The sequence below is a fragment of the Pseudoliparis swirei genome, chromosome 13 (genome assembly GCF_029220125.1).
Source record: "Pseudoliparis swirei isolate HS2019 ecotype Mariana Trench chromosome 13, NWPU_hadal_v1, whole genome shotgun sequence".
NCBI classification, from domain to species: Eukaryota; Metazoa; Chordata; class Actinopteri; order Perciformes; family Liparidae; genus Pseudoliparis; species Pseudoliparis swirei.
Genome location: NC_079400.1, coordinates 15,341,034 through 15,359,002, shown reverse-complemented (window position 1 = coordinate 15,359,002; position 17,969 = coordinate 15,341,034). Strand labels below are relative to the sequence as shown.

Genomic DNA, 17,969 nt, shown 5'->3' with positions numbered 1-17,969 from the left:
CCAGTCGGGGCGTTCCTTCTGTGTGGAGTTTGCATATTTTCTTAGTTAGTTAGTTAGTTTATATTTTGAGTTGGACAAACACAAATTAATTTAATTTAATGAATATCGTTATTTTATTTTAGATGTATTTGATACAAATGAGTTGGACTAACTTAATTACATTGTATTGCACTGATGTGCTAAATTTGAGTTGGAGTTGCATATAATTATTGGATGGAAAACCTGCCAACAATTTAATTGAGTTCATCCAATGAGTCATTTCTTTGAGTGTAGAGAGCTGCGCTCACTAAATGCGGGGCTACTTTTAGTTCATAGAGTCTTAAAAAGTAGAATGGGAGCCAGAGTCTTTAGTTATCAAGCTCCTCTTTTATGGAACCAGCTTCCAATTTCAGTCCGGGAGGCAGACACAGTCACCTCGTTTAAGAGTCGACTTAAGACTTTCCTCTTTGACAGAGCTTATAGTTCGGGCTGAATCGGGTTTGCCCTGGTCCAGCCCCTGGATATGCTGCTATAGGCTTATAGCTGCTGGGGGACGTTTTAGGATGCACTGAGTACCTATCTCCTCTTTTCTCTCTCCTTATGGATGAATTTTCATCTTTCCATCACACATTACTAACTCTGCTTTCTCCCCGGAATCCTTTTGACTTCACGTCTCATGGGGTCATCGGACCCTATGAGACGGCATAGATCCTATCTGCCTGATGGATCATCGTGGTCTCGATCGTGGAATTCCTGCTACCAACTACGCCACTGCCCTGTTGAGACTCCGCCCACTGTTGAGACTCCGCCCACTCCTCCTCTCTACCTCCATCTGCCTGATGGATCGTGGAGGTCTCCATCGTGGAATATGCCTACTCTGAACTATTCATACACTCTGTCACATTCATTGAATGTATTTAAACTCTAAATCTGTCCTTCTGTACACATGACATCTATTGCACCTGTCCATCCTGGAGAGGGATCCTCCTCTGTTGCTCTCCTGAAGGTTTCTTCCCTTTTTTTCCCCCTGAAGGGTTATTTGGGAGTTTTTCCTGGTCCGATGTGAGGTTTTGGGGCAGGGATGTCTATGTGTACAGATTGTAAAGCACTCCGAGACAAATTTGTAATTTGTGAAATTGGGCTATACAAATAAACTGAATTGAATTGAATTAAATCATCATCATCATCATCATTATCATGAGCATCATCATCTTCATCGTTATCATCATCATATAGAAAGAGTGTGTGATAAAGTAAAGGAGAGCTGGGGGGGAGCTGCAGATTCCGACACTCACTGAATCCACTATAGTAACAGACAGAACTTCCGGTTAAATCTTACAAAAGAAAACTTTTTTTTTTTTAATGCATAAAAACCACATCACAAAAATAAATACATTAAATATGTTATTCAATTATAAGTAATACTTCTTACAGAGGATATATAAAGGGAGCTTTCAGTTATTCTTCATGATTATTATTATTGATACTGTATATAGTACTGTATATAGAGTATACATTTATGTAGCACAATCAACACACAGGTTTGTAACTGTGTGACGCACAGTGACAGATATTTTATTGGAGCCTATTTGGGCTACTACAAGTAGTAGTAGTAGTAGCAGGAGACTAGTAGTAGTAGTAGCAACAGTAGCAGTAGTAGCAGTAGTAGCAGTAGTCAGTAGTAGTAACAGTAACAGTAGTATTAGTAGTAGTGTCACAGTAGCAGTAGCCTAGTATTAATTAGTAGTAGCCTAGTTGTAGTAGTAGCCTAGTTGTAGCAGTAGCAGTAGTAGAACTTCTACTACTACTACTAGGCTACTACTACTACTTCTACTGTAGTAGTAGTCGTAGTAGTAGTTGAAGTAGTCATATTAGTAGTAGTAGGCTAGTAGTAGTAGTCATAGTGGTAGTTAGTAGTAGTAGTCGTAGTAGCAGCAGTAGCAGTAGCAGTAGTAGTAGTAGTATAGTAGTAGTAGTAGTCTTCTGAAAATAACTTCAAATGTTGAGCATTAAATGTCACACTTGTCACTGAAAACTTGCTCGGTAAAATAAGCAAATTAATGAAACTTAAGGTCTCTCATGGAGATACATTACAATCTGCTGTAGGTTCTCCAGGCCGTCAACTTTAAAACACGCGGTGCTTTAATTTTGAAGGAAGATTCACGAAACATCCGGTTCCTCCCCGTGTCGCTCCGTGTGGCTTGACGCTGCTGAGCGGCGGACAGACGGAGCAGCAGGCAGGCTGGAGGAGCAGAGCGCGGAGGAGGAGGAGGAGAACCGGGTCCCCACTGAGACCAGCCCCGGACCCCGAGCCGGACTCAAACTTTCACTTCAGTCACAAAGTTAGTTTTTTGTTCAGAGGAGCGGAGTGTCATCATCAGTGCGCGTGAGAGAAAGAGAGAGAGAGAGAGAGAGAGAGAGAGAGAGAGAGAGAGAGATAGAGAGAGAAAGATGTCTGGGCCGTACTGCAGAAGTTTGTACCCGTTCGGCGGGGAGCAGCACCAGCAGGGACTGAGCTTCGAGGCCGGGGACGTTATCAAGGTGGTCCAGGCTCTGCCCGGAGGCTGGTGGGAGGGGGAGCGGGATGGAGCCAGAGGATGGTTCCCCTCGACGTACGTCCAGGTCCTCGAGGTAAGAACAACTCTTCTTGGTACTGGTTCGGGATACACGGCTCGTGGCTCTGGGACGAAGACTCTGTTCTCATTGGTATTCTTATGAAAAGCAATATGTTGTATGATGAAGGTTGTAAGCAGACACACACACACACACACACCTACACACAACCACACACACACACACACACACACACACACACACACACACACACACACACACCTACACACACACACACATACATACACCTGAAGATTAAGAGGGCATTGACAGGCACACTCATAATGGATTCCCCCTGCTCTCTCATCAGATTAACTGGGATTGGCCCAGTGGCTGCACACTTCCTCATTCCACACACATTCCAGTGAAATCCTCAGGTCTCCCCTCTGTGCATGCTGCATGGTCCAGCGAAAGAGTTCTCAGACAGAATCTAAACTTTCAGAGGGCATCTGTTCTGCACAGTGACCTCTGACCTCTGACCTGTCTGGACAAAGACAACGGGTTACAGTCTTCCTCAGTCAAATTTAAAACAAATTGTAAAAGTGTTTATGTAATAAAAAGAAGACATACAATATATATTAGCCAATATGTTGGATACTTGTTACTTACACTTGTTTATATTATTATCATCCTTATAAACCCAGTACCGGTCCGCAGATTACCAGTTTATTCAGCGACAGACAGTAAATCAAACTATTTGGATAATATCCAAACAACAATGTGAAACGTGCTGGCTCCATCAAATCATATTGTGAGGATGTATTGCTTTTCTCTGATTTATTGAGCAGGAAATTGAATATCTCAGACAAAATAGGACATTTTGAAGAAGACGTAAACCCACTGGTCCAAATAAGATGTCGAGGTAACGTCAGTGTGAGCCAATAAGAGACTGCTGTGCAACAAGGCCTTCTGTCCTTTTGGAGCAGTGGGGTTAAGGCATGTGTTTTGTAGGTTTATTTTTTAACTGAAGGATGTTCCACTCACTGTAGTCTTAAATAATAAAAAAATTCGAAATAAAGCCGACATCTACATCAACAATCCGTCTATAAGCCGCCACCACTACTCTGTGCTAGGTGGTGAGCGTTCACAAGCACCATGTCACACTCATGTTAATGGAGAGTAAGAAGTGTGTGTGCGCTAAGGCCCAACGGAGAGGACACGTATGAGTAGATGAGATGAACGTGAGGTCTGCGCCGCCCTTTCTTTCTCAAACTGATGCTGAACTGGATAAAGGCTCCGCCCTGAAGCGAGGCTGAATTAAGCAACGTGCTTATCAGATGTGGCCCACAGATAGAACTCCTCACTCGCATGTGAAGCTGAGGATGCTGTCGGGTGGTTGTGGCGCTGTGGGTTCGGGCCTCGGCTCTCACCACTAACCCGCTTTCCCGTTGCTCTCCACGGTGGTTCTCTGCACTCGAGTGGAACGGCCCGAACACAAGCAGAGCAGATGAGTGACAGGAGGGTGGAGGAGCCGGGGAGAGGATGGTGGCAGCTCGTGGTGTTGCACCATCACGACCGGTTTCCCCAGACGCCTCCATTGAGATGGTCACGCTTCACCTCGACACCTCTGGACGGGTCCCAGGAAGTCAAAGATTAGATTGTAGAACTGGGCCGAGCCGGTTCTCTTATTCCACTCTTTGTGCTAAGCTAACGTATTTGCATGGCAGATACTGATGTTGAAACTTACATGAAGACGAAGCAGCCAACATTCAATCTCCCAACATTATGAACTTTTTGTGATGAAGATGAAACTTTACAAACATAGAACATAGAACAGAGACGGGTCAGTACACATAGAACATAGAACAGAGATGGGTCAGTACACATAGAACATAGAACAGAGATGGGTCAGTACACATAGAACATATAACAGTGACGGGTCAGTACACATAGAACATAGAACAGAGATGGGTCAGTACACATAGAACATAGAACAGAGACGGGTCAGTACACATAGAACATATAACAGAGACGGGTCAGTACACATAGAACATAGAACAGTGATGGGTCAGTACACATATAACATAGAACAGAGACGGGTGAGTATACACATAGAACATAGAACAGTGATGGGTCAGTTCACATAGAACATAGAACAGAGATTGGTCAGTACACATAGAACATAGAACAGTGACGGGTCAGTACACATAGAACATAGAACAGAGTTGGGTCAGTACACATAGAACATAGAACAGTGATGGGTCAGTACACATAGAACATAGAACAGTGACGGGTCAGTACACATAGAACATAGAACAGAGTTGGGTCAGTACACATATAACATTGAACAGAGACGGGTCAGTACACATAGAACATAGAACATAGAACAGTGACGGGTCAGTACACATAGAACATAGAACAGAGATGGGTGAGTATACACATAGAACATAGAACAGTGACGGGTCAGTTCACGTAGAACATAGAACAGAGATTGATCAGTACACATAGAACATAGAACAGTGACGGGTCAGTACACATAGAACATAGAACAGAGTTGGGTCAGTACACATAGAACATAGAACAGTGATGGGTCAGTACACATAGAACTGTCAGGCCCCAGCCTGACTGTTAGTTTTTGCTTCACTTCCTCACCTTCCTGGCTGGCGTGGGCGTGGTTTCCGGCTCCCTTCATTCCAACTACACACACCTGCTCCCCGTTTGGTCATCAGCACACCTGCCTTCCATTCACTAATCATCTCTTCAGGATAAAACCCCGGGTTCTCCCTCCATCACATGGCTGGATCGTACTGTAGATCTCCGTGGGATCATCAGCTCTTCTACCACGGGTCTACGCCAACCCACGCCACGCCATCGCCAAGCTCCACAGCCCCGGACTACTCCTCTCCTATCCCCCTTGGACAATTATCTATCCCTATAATAAATACACCCTTCTAGGGGTTTTTGTACAACGCCTGTCTCTGCCTCTGGTTCTGCGCTTGGGTTCGCACTCCGTGCCAAACCCTAACAGAACGATCCAGCCAATTATGGACCCAGCGGAATCGGAGAGTTTCCGGCAGGCCCTCACCCACCAAGGAGCGCTCGTGGGGCAGCACGAAAGACTTCTTCACGAGACACTCACCGCCCTCCAAACCCTCAACACCCAGGTCCAGCACCTCACCTGCAAGGTAGACCAAGTCCTTTCACCCCCCGATTCCTCTACCTCCTCCGGAGAGGTCACTGGGCCTCCACCCCAGCTCAACGCTTCTCCCCCATCTCACCCCTCCACCTAACCAGCGATCATCATTTCCTCATGAGGCTAGGATAGCTCTCCTAGGAGTTACGATGGCAGGTTAGGAGATTGTCGCGCATTTCTTATGCAGTGCGCATTTGTTTTCCAACATCAGTCAGTTATGTATGCGTCTGAGCAGGTAAGAGTAGCATATGTCACAAATTTATTGTCTGGTAGAGCACTTACGTGGGCGGAGTCCACGCTGTCTAGGGGATCGGAGATGAATAGTTCCTATTCAGCTTTTACAGAAGAGTTTAGGAGAGTTTTTGATCACCCTAGCCGAGGGATAGATGCTGCCAGCCAATTATTCTCGCTCTCCCAGGCTAGTCATAGCGTAGCCGAATACGCAGTTGAATTTAGAATTATAGCTTCTAATAGTGGATGGAATGATGACGCCTTACGCTGTGCATTCCGTAGGGGATTGAGCGATGAGGTGAAGGATGGGTTAGCGGTCAGGGACAGGGCTACTAGTCTAGACAACCTCATAGAGCTTTCCATCAGGCTAGACAATCGCCTACAGGAGCGTAGACGAGAGAAGTCACATAGACCCACAGACTACAATTCCCATGTGCCCCGGCATCAGCGCTTCTCCCCAGAGCAGAACTCCCAATCTAGAGCCACTCCACGGCTCGTTAATCGGTCTTCTTCACCCAGTGAGGAGGAGCCCATGCAGTTGGGTCGCACCAGAATATCGCCAACAGAACGACAGCGCCGAGTTTCCATGGGAATGTGTCTTTACTGTGGAGCTCCTGGGCATGTCATCGCACTGTGTCCCCAGCGGCCAAAAGAGCTGGCCCGTCAGTAGCAATGGGCGTACTGGCGAGTCCAACCAGATCCACACTGCCCATTCAACCCCGTAAGCAGCTTGATGCCTCCATCTTGTGGGAGGATCAGGTATTGCCCGTTAACACTCTGATTGACTCCGGAGCCGATGAAAGCTTCATTGATGTGGAGTTTGTGAGAGAAGCAGACATTCCCACGGAGGTCCTGGAGGTCCCTCTAGAAGCCCGCGCACTAGATGAAGGTCTGCTGGCCCGTGTTACCCATCGCACAGTTCCTGTTACTCTCCTATTGTCCGGTAATCATCGGGAGATGGTTCAGCTCTATGTTCTCAAGACACCCACTACGCGTCTGGTTCTAGGACGTCCCTGGCTGGAGTGCCACAACCCACAGATCGATTGGACCACCGGCATGATCAATGGATGGAGCGTGTTCTGTCACTCTCACTGTCTGCAGTCCGCCCAAACACCTGGCAGGACCACGCCGGTCAGACCTATCTCCACCCCACCCGATCTGTCCTTAGTGCCTTCCCAGTACCATGACCTGGCAGATGTGTTCAGTAAGGAGCGGGCACTCTCTTCCTCCTCATCGTCCCTACGATTGCGCAATCGATCTCCTTCCAGGAGCCCCGTTGCCCTCAAGTCGATTGTTCAATTTGTCCCGTCCAGAGAAGGAAGCCATGGAGAAATATATTCAAGAGTCCCTAGCTGCCGGACTCATCACGCCTTCCTCGTCTCCTGTCGCAGCTGGCTTCTTCTTTGTTAGCAAGAAGGATAAGACTCTGCGCCCGTGTATTGATTACCGGGGCTTGAATAACATCACCATCAAGAATAAGTATCCCTTACCTCTCATCAGCTCAGCATTCGAACCACTTCATGGGGCCACCATATTCTCCAAACTGGACCTCAGAAATGCCTACCACCTAGTTCGGATTCGTAAGGATGACGAGTGGAAGACGGCATTCAACACTCCCCTGGGTCACTTCGAGTACAGGGTCATGCCTTTCGGCCTTACGAATGCACCTGCCATCTTCCAAGCCTTGGTAAACGATGTCCTCCGGGACATGCTGAACCGGTTCGTTTTCGTGTACCTCGACGACATTCTCATCTTTTCTAACAGCAAAGAGGAACACATTCAGCATGTACGTTTCGTTCTCCAGAGACTCATGGAGAACAAGCTTTACGTCAAGGCAGAGAAGTGCAAGTTCCATGTCACCTCTGTTGACTTCCTAGGCTACATTATCGAGGAGGGGCAAGTCAAGACTGATCCTCTGAAGGTCCAGGCGGTAAAGGAGTGGCCAACACCTGCAAATCTGAAGCAACTCCAGCGCTTCCTTGGATTTGCAAACTTCTACCGTCGGTTCATCAGAGACTACAGTCGAGTGGCAGCTCCACTCACCAGACTCACTTCATCCACCATCACGTTTTCCTGGACACCAGCAGCTGACAGAGCTTTCACGGAGCTCAAGAGGCGCTTCACCTCGGCCCCTGTGCTGGTCCACCCGGATTCCACAAGACAATTTGTGGTAGAGGTTGATGCGTCGGACGAAGGAGTAGGGGCGGTGCTGTCCCAGCGTTCGGTCAAAGACCAAAAACTCCACCCTTGTGCATTCTACTCTCGTCGACTTTCATCAGCAGAACGGAACTACGACATAGGAAACCGTGAGTTGCTGGCAGTGAAGTTGGCCTTGGAGGAGTGGAGGCATTGGCTTGAGGGTACTGAACAGCCATTTATTGTATGGACGGACCACCGTAACCTGGCCTACATACAATCTGCAAAACGTCTCACCCCCCGCCAGTTTCGCTGGGCATTGTTCTTTGGGCGTTTCAACTTCACCCTGACCTACCGTCCGGGTTCCCGAAACGTGAAGCCTGATGCTCTTTCTCGCCTCTTCACTCCTGTGGAGACCCCTGAGATCCCTGACACCATCATCCCTGAGTCCCGAGTGGTCCGAGCTGTCACCTGGGGTATTGAGTCTGTGGTCAAGGAGGCTCAAAAACATCAGACAGTCCCAGAGAACATGCCGGAGAACCGACTCTTTGTCCCGGATTCGGTTCGGTCCGAAGTTCTTCAGTGGGCTCATGCTTCCCGCCACGTCTGCCATCCGGGGGTTCGACGCACTCTATCCTTCCTTCGTCGACAGTTCTGGTGGTCAACCATGGATAAAGATACTAAAGCCTTCGTATCCGCCTGCAAGGTGTGCGCTCAGAGTAAGGGGTCCCATCGACCTCCTGCTGGTCTCCTACGACCACTTCCCATTCCAGGCCGTCCATGGTCCCACATCGCCCTGGACTTTGTCACCGGGCTTCCACCATCTAAGGGGAACACGGTCATCCTCACCATCGTTGACCGGTTCTCCAAGGCGGTACATTTCGTGGCCCTGCCAAAGCTTCCCACAGCTTCCGGCACCGCTGACCTAATGGTTAAACACGTGTTTCGCCTTCATGGAATTCCCACGGACATGGTCTCGGATCGGGGGTCCCAGTTCACCGCTCAGGTTTGGAGGGCGTTCTGCCAAGCTCTGGGAGCAGGGGTCAGTCTGTCCTCCGGGTATCACCCACAGACCAACGGCCAGACGGAGAGAGCTAACCAGGACTTGGGAGCAGCCCTCCGTTGCATCACAGCCCAGAATCCATCATCTTGGAGCAAACTTTTACCCTGGGTGGAGTATGCGCACAACTCCCTCTCCAGCGCAGCCACCGGGATGTCTCCCTTTGAATGCTCCATTGGATTCCAACCCCCTCTACTTCCACTCCAGGAGAAGGAAGTGGCGGTCCCGTCGGTCCAAGCATATCTACGTCGCTGCCGGAAGGTGTGGCGAGAGACTCGGGCCGCTCTGCTCCGTTCCACTACCCAGAACCAGCGTTTCGCTGATCGTCACCGGTCCAAGGCCCCGGTTTACCAACCAGGTCAGAGCGTGTGGCTGTCCACCAAAGACATGCGTCTTAAAGGGGTATCCAAGAAACTGGCACCCAGATTCATTGGCCCCTACATCATTGACACCATCATCAACCCTGCTGTTGTCCGCCTCCAGCTACCCGCTTCCCTCAGCATCCATCCCACTTTCCACGTCTCCCTCATCAAACCCGTTTCCTCTTGCCCTCTGTCTCCTCCCACTGAGGTACCACCACCTCCTCGCATAATCGATGATCATCCGGCCTACACGGTCCGGCAGCTACTAGATGTTCGTCGTAGAGGTCGGGGTTTCCAGTACCTGGTGGACTGGGAGGGTTACGGTCCAGAGGAACGCAGTTGGGTATCCCGAGGGCTCATCTTAGACCCCTCCCTCATCAAGGACTTCCACCGGCTCAACCCAGACAAGCCTCAAGGGCCACCTGGTGGCGTCCGTCGGGGGGGGGGGTACTGTTAGGCCTCAGCCTGACTGTTAGTTTTTGCTTCACTTCCTCACCTTCCTGGCTGGCGTGGGCGTGGTTTCCGGCTCCCTTCATTCCAACTACACACACCTGCTCCCCGTTTGGTCATCAGCACACCTGCCTTCCATTCACTAATCATCTCTTCAGGATAAAACCCCGGGTTCTCCCTCCATCACATGGCTGGATCGTACTGTAGATCTCCGTGGGATCATCAGCTCTTCTACCACGGGTCTACGCCAACCCACGCCACGCCATCGCCAAGCTCCACAGCCCCGGACTACTCCTCTCCTATCCCCCTTGGACAATTATCTATCCCTATAATAAATACACCCTTCTAGGGGTTTTTGTACAACGCCTGTCTCTGCCTCTGGTTCTGCGCTTGGGTTCGCACTCCGTGCCAAACCCTAACAAGAACATAGTATAGTGACAGGTCAGTACACATAGAACATAGAACAGAGTTGGGTCAGTACACATAGAACATAGAACAGTGATGGGTCAGTACACATAGAACATAGAACAGAGACGGGTCAGTACACATAGAACATAGAACAGAGTTGGGTCAGTTCACATAGAACATAGAACAGTGATGGGTCAGTACACATAGAACATAGAACAGTGATGGGTCAGTACACATAGAACATAGAACAGTGATGGGTCAGTACACAGAACATAGAACAGAGATGGGTCAGTACACATAGATCATAGAACAGAGATGGGTCAGTACACATAGAACATAGAACAGAGACGGGTCAGTACACATAGAACATAGAACAGTGATGGGTCAGTACACATAGAACATAGAACAGTGACGGGTCAGTACACATAGAACATAGAACAGAGACGGGTGAGTACACATAGAACATAGAACAGAGATGGGTGAGTACACATAGAACAAAGAACAGAGACGGGTCAGTACACATAGAACGGGTCGGGTCAGTTCACACAGAACGGGTCAAGCTACAGTGGTTGTTCTGAGCTTCCCCTCCTCCCTCACAGAAGGACAGGGGGGGTGTCCTTGGTTGTCCTCAGGTCCGTCTGCAGGTCCATGATGATGGTTCTGAAACACTTCTCTGTTTCCTGTTTCTGGGCTTCACTGAGGTCCAGAGTTCTGGAGGAACCATCACTTCCATGATGCTGAAGGATCATGGATGCTGAGTCAACAGATACACAGAACCACCTGACCCTCGTCAGAACCACCCGACCCTCGTGCTGCTGCTGCGTCTCACTGCACGTTGTGCAACACCGTATTCCTCAAGCCATCTACATGCCCGTTATCGTATGATGGCTGATGTTAGCAGATGTTATTACAGAGTAACTTTCATTTCTTCAACTTTTTAAGTTTCTGTTCCACTTTGTTGGAGCATTTATCACGACAATATTTGACCTGGTGGTATATTACATCATCTCATTTAAAAAAAACAGTACCACTTTAAACTAGGGCTGTCAATCGATTAAAAAAAAGTAACTAATTTATCGCACACTTTCAAATTCATTAATCGCGATTAATCGCGATTAAAAGTTTTTTTCTTCTTTTTTTTCTTTTTAAAGCCAAAACTTCACACAGAGCTGTGTTTTTAAAGAGGCTCCTACATAGTGCCAGTGAGATATTTAATATCGTGGGTGATGAATTGTTTCTTCAGTGAAACATCCAGATTAGTTAAAAAAAAGAAGTATATTGAGACCCCATTGGTCCTGTCATCTTTAACACTGAACAGCAGCAGAACCAGTGGCCTTGGTAACTGACTGACATTCAAATATGTCACATTAACCCTCTGGAGGCTGGGCTCATTTTCTCCATTCTACAAAAAAATGTAAATTCACCTTTTAAAGGCATTTGCATGTGACACATGTCCATGTGTTATACATCAAACATTCCAGAGCAATCTCATCTCTATCCAATGAGGCTCAGTTGTCCTCGCGCCGTGTTCTCTGGCTTCTCTGACTGACAGGTTGCTAATGATCCCCCCCCCCCCCCCCCCCCCCCCGTCTCTGTTAACCGGAGCAGCAGAGCGCAGGAGGAAACCCTCCTGATTCATCCAGGAGTTTAAACTGATTTCTGCTCCGTATTTTCGCAGATAAATAATTGTTTTAAAAACGGAAACAGTGTCAAACCGCACTGCCGCTGTTTGACACTCAGGGGAGTGAAAAAACTTCAATGACACCGGAAGTTGCGTTAATTGCGTTAAAATATTTTAGTGCGTTAATCGCGGCCAAATTAATCGCATAGATTAACGCGTTAAAGCTGACAGCCCTACTTTAAACACATTGTCATGTAGCATAAACATCTTGTCACCCCTTTTGATCCATCATTAGTAAGCGGACGGTTCAGATGATACTTCATCTTTGTTTGATCTCCCCGTTGACTGACCTGTGTGGTCTAACCGTCTCACCTGGTAGGCTCAGCTTACCGCCTGGCTGCAGACTGCTCCACCTCCTTACATGAAAGGTCACTGGTGAGCTTCACAGAGTTCAGAGAGTCGTCAGCCTTGGACTGGACACTGTGTTGATAAGATATCGATATTGTGTTATGAGATCTTGTTTTAGATGTTGGATATCATAATACAGTAGCTCTTTTCTTGGTTTTAAACTCAGTCCCTTCGTCACCACATTACTGGTGATTATTTATTTAAAATCCCATTGTGTCAATATGTTGTGAAAGCACCCATAGGCAACCCAACAATATATATATATAATGTATATATATATATATATATATACTGTATATATTCTGGACCATATGAGGTCATCTGACCTGGGCTGGTCTGGACCATATGAGGTCATCTGACCTGGGCTGTTCATATGAGGTCATCTGACATTGGCTGACCTGGACCATATGAGGTCATCTGACATTGGCTGACCCGGACCATATGATGTCATCTGACCTGGGCTGACCTGGACCATATGAAGTCATCTCACCTGGGCTGACCTGGACCATATGAGGTCATCTGACCTGGGCTGACCTGGACCATATGAGGTCATCTAACATTGGCTGACCTGGACCATATTAAGTCATTTGACCTGGGCTGACCTGGACCATATGAAGTCATCTCACCTGGGCTGACCTGGACCATATGAGGTCATCTGACCTGGGCTGACCTGGACCATATGAGGTCATCTAACATTGGCTGACCTGGACCATATTAAGTCATTTGACCTGGGCTGACCTGGACCATATGAAGTCATTTCACCTGGGCTGACCTGGACCATATGAGGTTATCGCTCTCATTTTCTACTTCTAGGTTATGTTCCTCAGTGGATCAGTTATTATCAGATTATCAGATATCTATTATCAGATATCTATTATCAGATATCTATTATCAGATATCTATTCTCAGTTATTTCATGAGTATTGGTAACTGGCCTGTATGAAAGGTGCTCTCAGCCAGTAATTATGACCAGCATGCAGCAGGGCACCATGACTCATAATGAGTCATATCAGAGTTGGGCCTCTTGAGGAGCAGTCAAAGCCATCGGGGACTTTCTGAAGAACACAATGTCCAAAACAGACACACATGTTTTAATATCTGAAAGCTTGTCATCAGCACATGAATGGACTCATTCAACCAATCAGCCGTTAGCTTGAAAACAACTCCATCCGTCCAGCAGTCTGGAGGCAGCAGCTCCAACGCTGGGAAGCTCTGGTTGCTTTTGCTGCTCTGGTTGCTGTTTTTGCTCTTGTTGTTGCTCTGGTTGCTGTTGCTACTCTCGTTGCTGTTGCTGCTCTGGTTGCTAATGTTGCTCTGGTTGCTCTTGTTGCTCTGGTTGCAATGGTTGCTCTTTTAGCTCTTGTAGCTCTGATTGCTCTTGTTGAATTGGTCGCTCTGGTTGCATTGGTTTCTCTGGTTGCGTTGGTTGCTCTTGTTGTAATGGTTGCTCTTGTAGCTCTGGTTGCATTAGTTGCTCTTGATGCTGTTGTTGCTCTTCTTGCATTGGTTGCTCGTGTTGCTCTGGATGCTTTTGTTGCTCGTTTTTGTTGGTTGCTCTGGATGATCTTGTTGCTCTGGGTGCTCTTGTTGGGTTGGTTTCTCTTGTTGGGTTGGTTTCTCTTGTTGGGTTGGTTGCTCTTGTTGGGTTGGTTTCTCTTGTTGGGTTGGTTTCTCTTGTTGCTCTTGCTCCTTCCTATTGAGACACACTCAGTTGTGACTCTTAACCTCAATTACTAAGTCAACATATACAAATTATGAGACACAAAGTCACATGCTTGACTTATATTACTAACATTACATAAAATGCATGGTTCTGGAAGTACCTCGGCTTTAGAATCATGGTTTGATATAAAATAAAATACTTCTTTCCATTTATTTAAAAAGTGTAAACATTCAATAGTTGCTCAGTATCCATATGACACACCTGGGTAATGGCCTTTAACGACTGATCAGAGGGCAGTTACACCCTATTGTGGAAGCTAAATATGACATTCCCATAACAAATCAAAACTCTGCTATAAAATATCAACGTGGGCCAGGGACCACCTGCATGGAGACCCCCTGACTTCATGTGGATGCAATATGTTGAAGTACTGTACAGGTTGTCCTTTATCCACTTGAAAAGGCCACTCATTTGAAGTCAAATCCCCTCGTTTTAATGTTGGGTTCCCGATATTACGATTATTATAGCATCATGTAAGGTTTCTCTTCAGTGTGAATTGCCATGGGCCATTATGTCTCTCCAGCCAGGCAAGTACTGTCAGCATTACAGCACCATTAGCTGTAATGATAGAGCACCACGTCAGCTGTGTTTATTATGAAACTGTAGAGCGAGTGTAAGGGGGGGGGTTCCCTGGAGTGGAATGCCGGGGTTCAGACCACTGCTGTCGAGCCTCCAGTACTCAGCCAGGTGCTTCCCCTGCTCGCTGGAGGACCAGCACCACCTCTTGTGCTGACGTCACTTCTTCTCATGGAACATATGAATTATCAGCTGAGTGACTGTGAAGCACTGGTAACCACAATCTGTTGTTTGATTCCACACTTAAGAATATATCACATATCTACTGGCAGAGCTGTCATAGAGCGGCTTCGGAAAATATGTAGAAATAAAGCTTCAGCACATGGCGACAAGGAAAAGAGACGTGCTTTAAAAAGACTGTTTTATGGCAGAAATCAATTCAGGATCCTCTAATGCATGATTAATATAATAACGTCAATGTGTTACCACATTTATGGTGGCAGAGAGATCTATTTCAGACCTGAATCTCGTTGGGTCTAGTCTACATCAGGGTCGCTATTCTAAATTTATGGCTTGAACAACATTAGCTCAGTTTAAGAGTAATTCCAGTTATTTTCAACTTGGGCCTCTTTTTCCCTTTCTTTCCTTCATACCAGTGGAGTAGTGGGCCAAAGTCTGTTAAAATACTCTTCCGTAGAGCTCTGTAAATCTTAAATTAAAGATGTTTGAAAGGGGCAACAATGATGCATCAGTTCTGCTCTCAGTATGAATCCCTAGTGTACGCTGTGAGCTGGGGAGACGGCCACTTGGCTGAAGTGGTGTTGTGATGGTGAGAGGATTCAGTGTGTCTCACAACTTTAATGTGTGGTTTGATTTAAGTGTCTTTGAGTACCTTTAAAAGCGCTATATAAATGAAATGCATTATTATTATTATTATTATTATTATTATTATTATTATTATTATATGTGTCAGGGCTTAGTTGGAAACGTTTGCAATCAGACATAGTTCAATAGGCTTATGATAAATAGTACAATGAGGGTGGGGTGAGAGGTGAGAGGATGCCCTGTGGATTCCATAACTGTTGTCGGGACACATGATTTCTTGTCGACATTTTTGGAGGCTCGTGACAAACTTCAGCCCCTTCACTCTGTGGGTACAATGATGAGTTCAGGCACTCGCTGTGTTAAGAGACTAATTTTTGGTATTCAGTGGTTTCCCTTTAACTTTACTGGCTATTTATATTTAATATTCAAGTGTCCGTACCAAGTGACCATGATTTCCTCTCAGTTACATAAGGACAGAGGCTCGTTTCAGTGAAAATGACCTTTGGGTGAATATAAACTAATACATTAACATGATAAAAAACTAGATTGAAACCAGTTGTTGGCATGGTGAGAAACTAGAATGAAACCAGTTGTTGGGATGGTGAGAAACTAGAATAAAGCCAGTTGTTGGGATCGTGAGAAATTAGAATAAAACCAGTTGTTGGGATGGTGAGAAACTAGAATAAAACCAGTTGTTGAAAGGAGATGTTTCAACAGAAATATAAAATATATATCAGTGATGAATTGTGAGCTGTTTAGCTTGTAGTGTAAAACATACAAATAAAGGTAGAAATGACAAGATTTATCTTCCAATAAAAATACAATCTTTTATTTTCTAATCATTTTAATTGTGTGTTCTTGATGCACTGACTTCCGAATGGTTAAAAAATTATTTTGGGGCGCTGGCAGAAAAAGTCTGGGACCAGCTGCTATCACAAAACAACAGAAACAACCTGAGTCTGCCAATATGGAACATACTGTACATGAGCATCAATTGGTATTGGCTGCAAACAAACATAACCGGGGGCTCCCTTTTATCATTTTGCGCCGATCAGATTCGTGATCCTTGACTCGGATCTATGATCCAATCCGAACCTTGAGTTTTATGACCCATTGCACCACTACTGGATATGGCCATTCATTGGTTGTACTGGTGTTAAGAAAGAGAGGTACACTTGTATTGATCCCCAAGGGTAAATTCTTCTTTGTATTGACCCGTCCTCAGTTATGAAGGAGCAGTGGGCTGCAGTGAAGACCGGGGAGCAACTGGGGGTTCAGTGTCTTGCTCAAGGACACTTCAACATGAACTATGGGGTGAGCGGGGATTGAACTGGGGACCTTGTGGGTACAGGACGACCCATAAGCCACAGCCGAACCCTCATCTCAAGAGCACTCGACTGACACCAGTTCTGGAGGGACGTTGCACAGTTTAAATACAGACTTTCCCCTGCAGTGTTGGGTTCAGGGAGGAGGCCAAAGAGAGCCGTATCATCAGCATAAGGTCAAATCTAAATCTTGAATTCTGAATTAATTGGTTTACTGTTCAAATACAGCTATGTTTTGCTTTGGATCAGCCCTTCCTAAAGGTTTTGATTTTCCACCAGATGTTAAACCAAGCTCTTGGATTTAGACAGAAGCTCTTTTGCAATGCGTGATTTAAACTGATAAGATACATCAAACCCTTTGATAAGATACATTTAACACTTTGATAAAATACATAGAACTCTTTGATAAAATACATAGAACTCTTTGATAAAATACATAGAACTCTTTGATAAAATACATCAAACTCTTTAATATGATACATCGAACTCTTTGATAAGTTACATCGAATTCTTTAATATGATACATCGAACTATTTGATAAGTTACATCGAACTCTTTGATAAGATACATAGAACTCTGGATGCCGTGTAACTACGATGGCCGATGTGGAGACGTCAATGGCCCGATCTCGAGCCAATGTTTGGTTTGTCCGTTCTTGGCTTATGTAGAAACATGGCGGCCGGCTACGTGATTAGGACATGTGGAGATGTAAATGGGGATCATACACTAGAGAAAACTCCCTATGTGCCAATAGATTCCACTAACTGCTCCACACTTAAATCCCAGTCTGTTTCTCAATGATTTTATTCTTCAGTATCATGACTACAGTTGAGGGTTGGAGTGTCTATTCCTACATTACTACTGACCTCATTGAACCCATCTGCCTTTGACCTGATGCTACATGTTAGCCCAACTGAGATAACAAGACTGAGATATTTCTAGTCCTTCAATTTTGGCAGCCACTCAGGTCCCAATCCACCACTTCCTGGCAGAGCACGTGGTCTCAGACTGGGGGTGCTCCCCCTCATTCCAGCTGCTTTACAGTCAGCTGTGAACTGCTCCACGGCGTCTCTGAGGTCCACACGTTGATGGAAACCAGAAGAGCTCCATCTTTTGGATGTCCATGTGGGACTTTGATGTCCAATAAACATAAATCAGAAGAATCCATACATTAAAGAA

The 17,969-nt window shown here is 46.2% G+C and overlaps 1 protein-coding gene across 2 annotated transcripts in view; it reads left to right on the top strand.

Annotated features, from left to right (window-relative positions):
* Positions 1–2,244: 2,244 nt before the first annotated feature.
* LOC130203331 (growth arrest-specific protein 7-like) overlaps positions 2,245–17,969 on the top strand; it is a 68,159-nt gene continuing 52,434 nt past the window's right edge. For both annotated transcript variants that reach the window (XM_056429407.1, XM_056429406.1), the window contains exon 1: positions 2,245–2,610. In XM_056429407.1, the coding sequence (XP_056285382.1) occupies positions 2,431–2,610 (180 nt within the window). In that variant the 5' untranslated portion in view covers positions 2,245–2,430. The remainder of the gene's footprint in view (positions 2,611–17,969) is intronic.